This window comes from Sycon ciliatum, chromosome 13 (genome assembly GCF_964019385.1).
Source record: "Sycon ciliatum chromosome 13, ocSycCili1.1, whole genome shotgun sequence".
NCBI lineage: Eukaryota > Metazoa > Porifera > Calcarea > Leucosolenida > Sycettidae > Sycon > Sycon ciliatum.
Window position 1 is genome coordinate 11,861,585 of NC_088655.1, and position 13,109 is coordinate 11,874,693.

The 13,109-nt window shown below is 51.8% G+C and overlaps 2 protein-coding genes across 2 annotated transcripts; both read left to right on the forward strand.

Annotated features, from left to right (window-relative positions):
- Window positions 1-65: 65 nt before the first annotated feature.
- LOC135829186 (uncharacterized) lies at window positions 66-950 on the forward strand. The gene has a single exon (XM_065341590.1). The coding sequence runs from the start codon at window positions 66-68 to the stop codon at window positions 948-950; it is 885 nt and encodes a 294-aa protein (XP_065197662.1).
- A 2,582-nt stretch (window positions 951-3,532) lies between these two features.
- Window positions 3,533-4,039, forward strand: LOC135829187 (uncharacterized). The gene has a single exon (XM_065341591.1). It carries the CDS (start codon window positions 3,533-3,535, stop codon window positions 4,037-4,039), a length of 507 nt encoding a protein of 168 aa, XP_065197663.1.
- Window positions 4,040-13,109: the final 9,070 nt, after the last annotated feature.

Sequence of the window (13,109 nt, forward strand, 5' to 3'; positions counted from 1 at the left end):
CTCGCGATCGCTCAGTGGTCTGCACGCAGCATTGAATTTTAGTATTTTACGAGCACTGGTACAGTATGAATACATCAAACTCCGCAGCTAGCACACCTATCCGCAGCGTAGGTCGTGGCCAACTGCTGTCCAGAATCACGGGCGCTGGAACTTCCGCAGCAGGCGGTACAGCCCGCGACAGTGAGGTGGCCGCGGTCAGCTTGAACGTCAAGCTACCACCTTACTGGGCTGCTGACCCCCAGGTTTGGTTCGCACAGGTGGAATCCCTGTTTTTCACCCGTCGCATCACCAGCCAGGTGACCAAATATCAGTATGTGGTGGGATCTCTGACACCCGAGTATGCGGCAGAGGTGCGTGACATCATCCTGGATCCTCCAGCTCAACAGCCGTACGACACCCTCCGCGAGCGTCTGATTCACCGCACGCAGATGTCAGAACAGCAGCGTTTGTGCTTGCTGATTTCGGACGCGGAGCTGGGCGACAAGAAGCCTACCCAGCTTTTACGCAAGCTGCAGCAGTTGGTAGGTGAGAACGCCATGCCCGAAAAACTATTGCGGGAGCTGTTTGTCAGCCGGTTGCCCCGATCGGCCAAGTCAATAGTAGCATCCTGCCCTGCATCACTGCCGCTGCAGGATCTGGCAGAAATGGCTGACAGGATAGTGGAGGCAGCTGGTCCCAGTGCGGCAGTACATGCAGTTCGCAACACTGGCGAGTCAGAGGCAATGGCCGCCATTGCAGCTCTCCGGGACCAAGTTGCCGCCCTGACGACTACTGTAACCGAGCTGAAACAGCAGCACGGCCGCTCTCGCTTCCACGGCCAACCCCGCAGTCGCTCGGTCTCACCGCATAACAGTGGTTTATGCCATTTTCACCGCAAGTTTGGTGTGCAAGCCCGGCGGTGTGAAGCCCCGTGCTCCTGGTCGTCGGGAAATGCCCCGGCCAGCCAGTAGCGGCTCCTGTGTCTGGCCCACCTACCTCTCGCCGCCTCTATGTCCGTGACGTCACCAGTGGAGCCCGTTTCCTAGTGGATACCGGTGCTGACGTCAGCCTGCTGCCAGCCACTTCTGAACACCGCCGCCACGTCGATCCGACTGGTCAGTGTCAGCTCCGCGCTGCTAATGGCTCTGCTATTCCGGCTTTCGGGCAGAGGTGTTTGACCCTTGACCTTGGTTTTAGACGAGCATTCCCTTGGATATTTGTCATTGCTGACGTGAAGGAGCCGATCCTGGGGGCTGATTTTCTCCATCGGTTCAGTCTCCAAGTCGACCTTCATGGACGCACCATCCGTGACAACTCCACTGACCTCCAGGTCAATTGCATTCCTGCCGGAATCGCATCGCTCAGCTGCTCCTTGGTGTCCGCCCCGGTGGCCACAGCACCAGCATTCACCGACCTGCTTGCCGAGTTCCCAAGCCTCACCAAACCATGCTGTTATGACCTCCCGGTCAAGCACTCGGTGGAGCACCATATTGTGACTACCGGCCCGCCACTGCATGCCCGCACTCGTCGGCTGGCTCCAGACCGCCTGGCAACGGCCAGAGCTGAGTTCCAGCATATGCTGTCCCTGGGCATCATTCGGCCATCCTCCTCGCCCTGGTCCAGCCCTCTCCACATGGTTCCTAAACCCAATGGAGACTGGAGGCCATGTGGAGACTACCGGCTCCTGAATAAAGTCACCGAACCGGATCGGTATCCGATTCCTCATATTCAGGATTTCACCAGCAGTCTCCATGGTGCTACAGTGTTTTCGAAACTGGATCTGGTCAGAGCGTATCACCAGATACCAGTAACCCCGGCCGACATTCCCAAGACTGCCATCACGACTCCGTTCGGGTTATTTGAGTTCATCAGGATGCCCTTCGGCCTCCGGAACACGGCACAGTCATTCCAGCGGTTTATCGATTCAGTATTGCATGGCCTGGATTTCTGCTACGTCTACCTCGATGACCTCCTAATCGCCAGCTCCGACCACGCTACGCACCTGCAACATCTGCGCCTGGTGTTTGAGCGCCTGCAGCAGCATGGTTTGGTGATCAACCCCGCTAAGTGCGTTTTCGGCCAGCCGTCCCTGACGTTTCTGGGCCATCTGGTTAACGCCCAGGGCATCAGCCCGCTACCGGCAAGAGTCGACGGCGTGGCTCAGTACTCCCTTCCAACATCTCGCCGCCAGCTTCGCGAGTTTCTGGGCATGGTCAACTTTTACCGGCGCTTTATTCCCCAGGCATCCGACATCCTCCAACCACTGACGGATCTGCTTGGTGGACCTCAGCGTCCGAAGAACTGTCCCCTGAAACTTGGCACTGCCGCTGTCACGGCATTCCATGCTGCCAAGGACGCGCTTGCTGCAGCAACGCTGCTCATCCACCCCATCCCGGATGCACCCCTCCAGCTCGTTGTGGATGCATCAGATGTCGGAGTTGGTGGGGCCCTTCAACAGCTTGTTGATGGGACATGGCAGCCGCTCGCTTTCTTTTCCAAACGAATGCAACCAGCTCAGAGTCGCTACAGCACGTTTGGTCGAGAATTGCTAGCTGCGTACCTGGCAGTAAAGCATTTCCGGCATCACCTGGAAGGCCGCTGCTTCCACATTCTCACGGACCATCGCCCGTTAGTGTTCGCCATGCAAGCTGCTGGTACTAGCCACTCACCTCGTGAGCTCCGGCACCTGTCCTACGTGGCTGAATTCACGACGGATCTCCGCTTCCTGCGTGGGGCTGACAATGTTGTTGCTGACGCTCTGTCTCGCGCCAGTGTTGATGCAGTAACCGCGCCGCTGGCCGCTGTAGACTTTCCGGCTCTGGCAGCCGCCCAGCAGTCTGATCCCGAGCTACTCTCCGCTCAGCAAGACACGCAGTCGTCTCTGAAGCTTCAGCCAATCCCGTACGGTTCCGCTACCCAGCCTGTGGTGTGCGACATGTCGACCGGCACTGCCCGCCCGTTTGTACCGTTGTCCTTTCGCAAGACCGTCTTCAACAGCCTGCACTCCCTTGCACATCCGGGTATTCGTGCCACTCAGCGTATGGTTTCGGCACGCTACGTCTGGCCCGGCATGCAAAAGGACGTCCGGGAATGGACCCGCTGCTGCCCCTCCTGTCAGCTGAGCAAAGTGACCCGCCACACCCAGGCTCCGCTTGGCCAGTTTCTGCCACCCGATGAGCGCTTTGACCACATCCACATTGATTTGGTCGGCCCTTTGCCTCCCTCCGGTGGTTGCACCTATCTGCTGACCTGAGTGGATCGCTTTACCCGCTGGCCAGAGGCCATTCCGATCAAGGACGCCGCCGCGGAAACAGTTGCCACCTCTTTCATCGCTGGGTGGATTGCCCGCTTCGGCGTCCCATCTGTCGTCACCACAGATCGTGGCGCCCGGTTTGAGTCCGCGCTTTTCCGCCACTTGTTGGCCCTGCTCGGCACCTGCCGGACTCGGACAACTTCCTACCGTCCACAATGCAATGGCCTCGTCGAGCATTTCCACCGCCACCTAAAGGCTGGTCTGAAGTGCCACCCTCATCCTGGTGCCTGGAATGCGATGATGCCCCTGGTGTTGCTGGGCATTCGCGCTAGCCTGCGCGAGGAGTTCCAGTGCAGTTCCGCGGAGCTAGTCTATGGCACCACTCTCCGCTTGCCATCTGAGTTCTTCCAGCCACCGCCGTCTATGCCGTCGGTGCCCGTTTACGTTCAGTTCCTCCGGGATGTATTGCACAACATCCGGCCCTCAGACGTCGGCCCTCGCCAGTCCAACCGCCCAGTATACGTGCCTAAGGATCTGTCAACGTGCGACTTTGTGTACATCCGTACCGACAGTGTCCTCAAGCCGCTCCAGCCACCGTACACTGGTCCGTTCCGGGTCCTCAAGCGTGCTGACAAGCATTTCACGGTCGACGTCAAGGGCAAGTCCGACCAGGTAAGCATTGACCGCTTGAAGCCCGCATATGCTCTGCCTGTTACAGCCGCTGCTGCTTCTGCTCTTTCTCTGATTGTCCCGCCGGTTGCTGCTGCTGCCCCACCCCCTGCACGTGCTGTTCGCTTTGCTACCTGATCGGCTGGGCTCCTCCGTTCTTTGTCGCCGTTGGCCGTTTATGTCGGACCTTTTCCCGTTGCCGTGCGGTTTTCATTTTTTTTCTTCCTTTATACGCTTCTTCTACTACGTTGCGGTTGTCGTTTCCTGCCTCCGGCTTGTACACTGGCAGGGGAGTAATGTAGCGGATTCTCGGTCACATGACCTGATTTACTTCGGTTTCAATGAAATTCTCATAATTATTGGCTTCATGAAATTCTCCTGTCTCGCGGTCACACTTATATGTACAGTCGACCTACCCTTATAACGATAACCTCTATAACGATATTACCCTTATAACGATATTTTTCTGCCAAACCAAATCACTCCATTGACTTGTGTATACAATGCCTTACCTCTATAACAATATTGCTATAACGATATTACCCCTATAACGATATAAAATGGGCTGACCAATCGACATTTTCCATTTTATAACAATATCTAGCGGGATTATAGAGCTCACTATCCAGGTAGGGCAAGCTTCACTTGATAAGTCGCTTGGATATGACGAAATGCAATGGGGGCACCAGTGGGCACCTTGCTATGTACATAATGTGCATGTACGATAGTTTTTGATGCTATGAAGAGCGTAAAAAATGAACAAAATCCATGTATTATGACGTATGTGTATGAAATGAACCAGTTAGGGCCTGGTCAGACTGCGGCAAATTTTGGTTGCCTGACGAAAACAGAACAGCGTCCAGAATTTGAATCGCGATCACACTACACATGTGGGGAGAGTGAAAATTCAAACTTCATTTCGAGCGTCAAGTGGTAGTCTCCACGAACGACGTCAAATTCCTTCACCTTGGGGATCGCCAACACCTTCAGTGCAATCCTTGCAACCATCCTTATGAGTTTTGTTGTTGTCCGTGGCCAATTAGCTCCTCGATATCGAGATGAAAAAATCAGTGATTATCAGCGTCAATGGCGTATCAGCGTCAAATCCTGTTTGGAGCGGAAAAGCGTGGCCCGTTCTTGCTTTTTTTTTGGAGCGTCAACTCTCGCTTTTGCCGCTCTGGCGGCAAGTTACTATGGAGATTCGGATTATAATCCTAGGATTATTTCGATTTTGCCGCAGTCTGACCAGGCCCTAACCCCTATAACAATATTACCCTTATAACAATATTTCTTGGTCTGACGCAAATATCGTTATAAGGGTAGGTCGACTGTATTACGACCGCTTTACCGTATCAGCATGCGCCGTTCACTTCCGCACCGTATTATCGATCCTTTATTTGCATTCTTTTTTCTTTAGTTTTCTTTGTTATGATTTCTTTTTTTCTTTTTCTTTTTACCAGGCGTGGGCCATCCCCTGAATTCATAGGTGCCAGACATTCTTTTTTCTTTCTTTTTCTTTTTACCAGGCGTGGGCCATCCCCTGAATTCATAGGTGCCAACTCTTATTTGCATGCGTACTACAGCTGTGTACAACTAGATTCCAGTGCGCCGCTGGCCTTCCCTTTTGGTATAGTTGTACCGTACACCGTATTCAGCAAGCAGGTGAGCAGAATTCGCCGCTCCTTGCCTTTTGCCTTGCTTCCATTCTCTCTCTCTCTCTGGTTGTGAGCCAAACAGTAATGTTTCTGTCCTCTCTGTAATCTACAAAGTAACATTAGTTATGACACCAGATTCAATCGTTCGAAGTTAGTTCTAAATTCACGAATCCAGACTTTTGTATAGAATTACGTAGCGCACTGCTACAGTTCGCGTGGAGTGAGGAAAATAATTTATTTTTTAGAAGATGACGACGTTGACGACAATATCGACTTGGGATATTGTGATCACTTTATTGAAGTTTGTTCCTTTCGTGTACATTGATGTTGTTTTGACAACAATGGAAGAAGAGGTGCTGGATGAGGCAGCTGACGGCAACGAAGTGGCAAATGACAGCCCAGCGGAGTAATATTGCTGGAATTTTGTGTCTGTGTCACAGCGCCCAATTTAGTATAAACGAGAAGCCTGCAGTGAGTAATATCGACTCATTATCGAGACTACAAGTTGGTGTCGCATCGTCAGCGCTGCTCGAGAGAAGGACGACCATATCTGGGCTTTTCTCTGCCAGCACAAGAGCTCAGGAAGGAGTAAATGGTGTGGCTGGTATCATGGAAAGTGCTACACCAATTGCCCGCATGTGATAGCAATTGCAAACCTGGAGAAGACCAGTGCCTCTGATTTTGCTTTGTCTATACTTGCTGACAGTGATGTGCATGTAGTAGTGAACCCAGAGCCACATCCTAAGGCCAGTAAGGGGCCACCTACCAGGAGCTTAGTGATTGATACGAACAACGAATGCCATACCGGTAATTATGAAAGCAGAGCACGGTGTAAACACAACACGGAGAACTGGTCCACCCAGAGTTTCCGGAAGGGAATGTTTTGTTGCAGGCAGCACTGGAGAGGGCAAGACGACAAGTAGCGAGGGCGAAACCAGCGCTGCTGGAGGTCCAAGCCAGAGCACCTGGTTGCTTTGCGGGCAACATACTACTGTATACCATTAGCTGTGTATGTGTGTGTGCGCACGTGTTTGTGTGCACATTTCTGGGTGTGCGTGTGTTTGTGTGTGTGCGTGCATGTGTGCGCGTGTTTGTGTGTGTGGGCGCATGCATGTGTGTGTGTGTGTGCATGCGCGTGCATGTGTGTGTGTGTGCGTGCGTGCATGTGTGTGCGAGCGTGCATGTGTGTGCGAGCGTGCATGTGTGTGCGAGCGTGCATGTGCGTGCTAGGCGTTTTCCTTTGTTGGTGACACCACCCCAGGCTACTACTGGTGTTGGGGCACGGTGTTGCCACAGCCACTGCGGCCAGTGCGATCCGTGTTTCAGGTCGTTGGTGGGTTTTAGATTCTGCAATTGTCGACAAGGTGTGCGCCGTGTGTGTGTGTGTGTGAAACCCGACAGCATTGGTGTGATGTGTCGTCCGAAGAGACATCCATCACTTACATCTTGAAGGACATTGGTTCCACACTGCACAGCAGCGAGGAGAGTGGCGCACAGCATTCAGAATTGCTTCACCACCACAGCCGGCCTCCCGTGATCGGATTCAGTGTAGTATTTGTAACGTTTCCTTTTCGAAGAGCGGCCTGCCATGCCACAAGTGTACTCAAGAGCGTCGCAAACCTGTAGCAGACCAGTCTGGCAGCAGCCTATGCACCGTATGTCTTCGCTGGTTTCGGAGTCATGGCAGACTGACATAGTCGGATTCGGCAGCTGGTTCATGTGTGTGTGTGCGCACGCACGCGCGCGTGCCTGGGAGACTGCATAGTCGCATTCGGCAGCTGGTTCATGTGTGTGTGCGCGCACACACGCGCGCGCATAAGCGTGTTTGTGCGCGCGTGCCTGGGAGACTGCATAGTCGGATTCGGCAGCTGGTTCATGTGTGTGTGTGCGCACGCGCGCGTGTTTGTGTGGATTCGGCAGCTGGTTCATGTGTGTGTGCGAGCGTGCATGCCTGGGAGACTGTATAGTCGGATTCTTCAGCTGCTTCATGTGTGTGTGTGTGTGCGCGCGCATGCATGCATGTATGTGACATCATCTTATATCGGTAGTTATCTGTGGATTACTATGTTCTGCGGTGGACTGCGACAGCACACATTATGTGCCAAGATGTGCACCTGGTGATTTGCAACTGTGTTATGTTGAGTTGAAAATGAGCAATGGCAGATAGCTTTTGGTGCTGTAGGAGTGTGTTAGGAAATCAATAGCCAATTCCAACCTCTTGCATTGGCCGTCAGGTTGGATAGGATCAGCGCGTGCATTTACAACAGTGGTGACGTACTTCCTATTGTACTACCGTAATGTCACATTAGCTTCAGTGTTCATATCATTATAATACTGGAGTATTCTACGTATTCACTACTATTCAGTAATCGAGTGGTTATTACTTTTGAAATATACTTCACTCACCAATTCATTGCTCGCTATTATCTACAAGTTCCAGTCCAGTATGATGAAGTCAAGAGGCGATTTATCCAGCCAAGTAGAGGAACTTGGGATACGAAATCCAAGAGAAATCATGAGGGTTTTCTCAGTTCGGCCATTCACGAATGTAATTGTTATTCTTCAACGCAAACTGAGTAATATTTGACCTTGAACAGGATGAAAAGAAGTTCATGCTCGGGGCAGTCGTCATTTGCTCCAGAAGGTTACTCACTACAGTCTACTACGCCTATTGGCCTAGGAAGTGGTGAACAAATATGTCGAGAGATATTTAGGACATTCTTGGAAGTCAGTTCTGATCTGAACGATTGCATTGTAACTACAAACAGTAGTCAGTACTCACAGTAGTGACTTTGCTGCATGCAGTTTGCATCCCGATTCATAATTTTCAGCGGCAAAAAAAAATTCTAATCTAGTTTTGTGCACTGGTTTCTCGGCCCGTCGTGGTACGATCGTATCGATCATGGCTTCAAAAAATGAGAATCCGTGAACAAGCGCAAAAAAATCAAGCGAAGAAGGCGAAAATGGCCGCTGCTGTCAGTGAGCAAAGAAATTTAAGTTAGTTAGTTGGATGTTTGGCGTCTTCTGTGACCTCCCTGGATCAGTTTCGAACTGTCCAACAAGTGGAAATCGCTTCAGCCTAGTTCAGGATACCATCGTGAAGCGGTGTGCTGAAGGACGATTTGTCCCTCTCTAGCTCTGGGTGCAACGGTCGATGCGCCGATTCTGAGATTTGGCTCACGCGACGAGTCACGGACTAGTACTACTTCTTCAGGCTTCGGGGATCCGTTCCGGTGCTTGCAGTTGCAGCCTTGCACACCGTTCATCCAGGTCACCATGGTGCGAGTATGCAGCCTTGAACGGTATAAAAGCTCTACCCAGCAGAGTATCATATCGGAGTTGCGTCGCACAGCTCAGGTGTACGTGTGCGTGTCCAGTCGGCTGGTTCGCGACGGGCGTCTGGATGCGTGTGTACGTGTGTGAGAGCTGTGCGAGCAACACCAGGGAAGCTCACCGGGCCGCGCACAACTCACAACCTCTTTTAAGAATACACGCCGTTGGTTGTCGGCGTGATGGCCAGGCTTCTCTAAAATAATAGCAACCACCCCCCCGTGCGTGGCTCGGTAAGTCACTAAAGGTGTAGTGGCAGTCGTATTGGCTGCTGCTACAACCAATTTTGTTCTATTTTTTTCTACTTGCTATTGCTGTTGTGAGTGCCGTGTGGTGTCCCGGCACAACGCCTGCTCCGTCGCAGATGAAGACACGGATTTTGCAGGTGGGAACGCTGTTCAGCTCTAGTAGTATAGCCAGTGGCTGATGCTTCAACAGTTTGCTTTCGTGCGCTGCTCACTCCTGCGCTAGCGAGTCGCAACTACGTGTACATTGGAACTTATTTTAGTTGCTAGTCCTATGCGGAAACTTGGCAGAATGAGGCAGGACTCGTAGACATAGACATAGAAGACGAAGCGCACCCTATGAAAATAATACTCTAAATTACTATGATACTACATGTACAGCACTACCGTTGTTGTAGTACTACAACAACAAACTCTAAATATTTAGTGCTGAAAGGATACTCAGAGTGTCGCTTTGAGTTTGAGCCAGCTCGCTCGCAGCCTTGCCTACTTTCGTCAACGTGAGCCCTGCAGTGATGTACAGACACTCAGTCATGTTCATTGACTTCTAGCTCTTCAGAGCAATTCGACTTCAACTGCAGAACATATAATCATTACCAGTGCCGGCCCCAGACAAAACCTACACTCTGCTTTGCTTTCTTTCGCTTCGTCTCTCTTGTTACATGTGTGTACATACCGGTAATACATGGTACTAGATAAACCTTGTTTCATGATGTCAACCAACAACATAATATTAATTATGTACATGTATGTACATGCCGCATCAAGAGTAGAATCCCAGGAGTACATGTAGTCTTATCCGGTGTGTGTGTGTGCGCGCGCGCATGAGTGTGTGTGTGTGTGCGCGCGCGCGTGAGTGTGTGTGTGTGTGTGCGTGCGCGCGCTTGAGTGTGTGTGTGTGTGTGTGCGCGCGCGTGAGTGTGTGTGTGTGTGTGCGCGTGCGTGAGTGTGTGTGTGTGTGTGTGTGTGCGCGCGCGTGAGTGTGTGTGTGTGCGTGAGTGTGTGTGTGTGTGTGTGCGCGCGCGCGTGAGTGTGTGTGTGTGTGTGTGTGTGCGCGCGTGAGTGTGTGTGTGGGGTGTGTGTGTGTGTGTGTGTGTGTGTGTGTGTGTGTGTGTGTGTGTGTGTGTGTGTGTGTGTGTGTGTGTGTGTGCGGTCAATTCATCAGCCTTGCAAGCTGTTGAATGGTGTAATCCCAGCACAAGTTGCTATGTCTAACATAGCTGTTCGCTATCATCGCTTCCGCGATGGGCAGGTCTGAGGTGTGTGCGCGCGCGCGCGCGTGAGTGTGTGTGTGTGTGTGTGCGCGCGCGTGAGTGTGTGTGTGTGTGGGTGTGTGTGTTGGTGGGTGTGTGTGTGTGTGTGTGTGTGTGTGTGTGTGTGTGTGTGTGGGTGGGTGTAATAATTATGTATGTACATGCCGCATCAAGAGTATTATCCCGGTAGTACATGTAGTCTTATCCGGTGTGTGTGTGTGCGCGCGCGCATGAGTGTGTGTGTGTGTGTGCGCGCGCGCGCGCGTGAGTGTGTGTGTGTGCACGCGCGCGTGAGTGTGTGTGTGTGTGTGTGCGCGCGCGCGCGTGAGTGTGTGCGCGCGTGAGTGTGTGTGCGCGCGCGCGTGAGTGTGTGTGTGTGCGCGCGCGCGTGAGTGTGTGTGGGGGGGGTGTGGGGGGGGGGGGTGTGGGGGGGGGGGTGTGTGGGTGTGGGTGTGGGTGGGTGGGGGGGGTTGGGGGTGTGTGGGGGTGTGTGGGTGTTTGTGTGTGTGTGTGTGTGTGAGTGTGTGTGTGAGTGTGTGTGTGTGTGTGTGTGTGTGTGTGTGTGTGTGTGTGTGTGTGTGTGTGTGTGTGTGTGTGTGTGTGTGTGTGTGTGTGTGTGTGTGTGTGTGTGTGTGTGACTCCAATTCAATTATTTCACTTCAAAGGACCAGTGCATCTAGTGTCTGCTTCTATCAAAGCAGCGTGCTGTATACTGGTTACCCTAGCCCTCCTAATGTCAATCAACACAACAGACATACGACGACCCCGAGGACGACCACGTCTGAGATGGATCGACGTTGTCAAGAAAGACTTACAATGCATTAATCTGTCGCTTCTGGATGCTGTGCAATCTGCTTCTGATAGAGCTGCTTGGCTCGAAATTGTTAACAGATGCGTTGACCTCATGCAATGAGTGAAATGCGAACTGTCATTATTATTATTATTATTATTAGCAAGTTTAGGGTTTTTTTTGTTTTGTTTTTTTACTATTATTCACAAACCCAACTCGTAAAATAAATAATTATGTGGACAAAAACAAAACAGCTACTGTAGTAGTACTGAGCAGGGGCTGCACTGGGCAGCTGTGATGGTGAGGTACCAGGGGCTGCACTGGGCAGCTGTGATGGTGAGGTACCAGGGGCTGCACTGGGCAGCTGTGATGGTGAGGTACCAGGGGCTGCACTGGGCAGCTGTGATGGTGAGGTACCAGGGGCTGCACTGGGCAGCTGTGATGGTGAGGTACCAGGGGCTGCACTGGGCAGCTGTGATGGTGAGGTACCAGGGGCTGCACTGGGCAGCTGTGATGGTGAGGTACCAGGGGCTGCACTGGGCAGCTGTGATGGTGAGGTACCAGGGGCTGCACTGGGCAGCTGTGATGGTGAGGTACCAGGGGCTGCACTGGGCAGCTGTGATGGTGAGGTACCAGGGGCTGCACTGGGCAGCTGTGTTTTAGAGGTACCAGGGGCTGCACTGGGCAGCTGTGATGGTGAGGTACCAGGGGCTCCACCGACCAAAGGTCTCGGCTTCAATGCGACAAGCACGCACCAGGAAAAAGAAACAGAAATGTAAAGCAAAGCTAGATCTAGCTATGGGGAAGTAGAATGGGTAAAAGTACCGGTAGGTGTTTATTATTATTATATGCATGTTCGCGTTGATGTCAACAATGTTCACAACTTCGCATATGCCAGAACCAAACGATCAGCCGTATGATACTCTAGAAGCAAGAATGCATTTTAACGGTACAACACAACGGACAATATGCTTTACTATGGTGATTGCCAGCATGGTCGGTGACTACCGAAACCTATGCGGGGAAATAATAGTCATGATGGAGTGGTAGATGCCAGCATACTGTGGCCTTCCTCAATATAGAGCACGGCAAAAGTCTCTCCACTCCTCGCGACTAGCTGCGGTAGATCGAAGCCTGTCTAGGTCCGCTGCTGTCTTTAATTTGCCCATGTTCTTCTTCTCCAAGTCCTTGGACAGGGTTGTGACCAACGTTGTTCTTGGTCGCCCTCGGAACGACCCTTCTCGACATACAAAGTATGCCTTCATTGCCATCACTGCCGGGGTATCGCCAGGAAGCCGCAGGACATGGCCCATCAGTCTCCATCGGGCACGCTTGACCGTTGCGCTGATTGGTTCCACACCACAGCGGGAGTATACGTTGATGTTGGAGATGCGCTGTGGTGTTTAGAAAAATAAAAACAAGATGAAAAGAGATTGTAAATAATCAGTGTTTGGACTGATGTACAATGTACATGTCAACTTCATCAACCAAAACTTATGAACTTTTTAAAATAGATCTGATACGAAACTCCCACAAAGAAGTGTAAAGAAAACAAGCTAAAAAACAGAAAAATAATAAGGCACCCATTTTGATAATCCAGGGGATAGCCCACGCTTGGTAAAAGAATAAACAGAGAAAAGAAAAGAATCATAACAAGTTTTTTCCATGTATGCAAAACACAGCTGAGCACTCTGAGCAAGGCCAGGTACGCGGATTAGCGGGTCCGGCAAGCGACGAGCTCGAAAAATTAAAGGGAATCTGTTGCCCAGTACCAGTTGCTGTCGCTCAGGTGTCGGTAGACCTTTGTCTTGAATGACTGAAAACGTGTTTTGTGTGGGCGCTGCGACAGCAGCCTGTCAGGAAGGGAGTTCCATGCGCCAATACAGCAGTACGGGAACGACTGCTTCACGACGGATGGAGCTGAGACAGGGAACG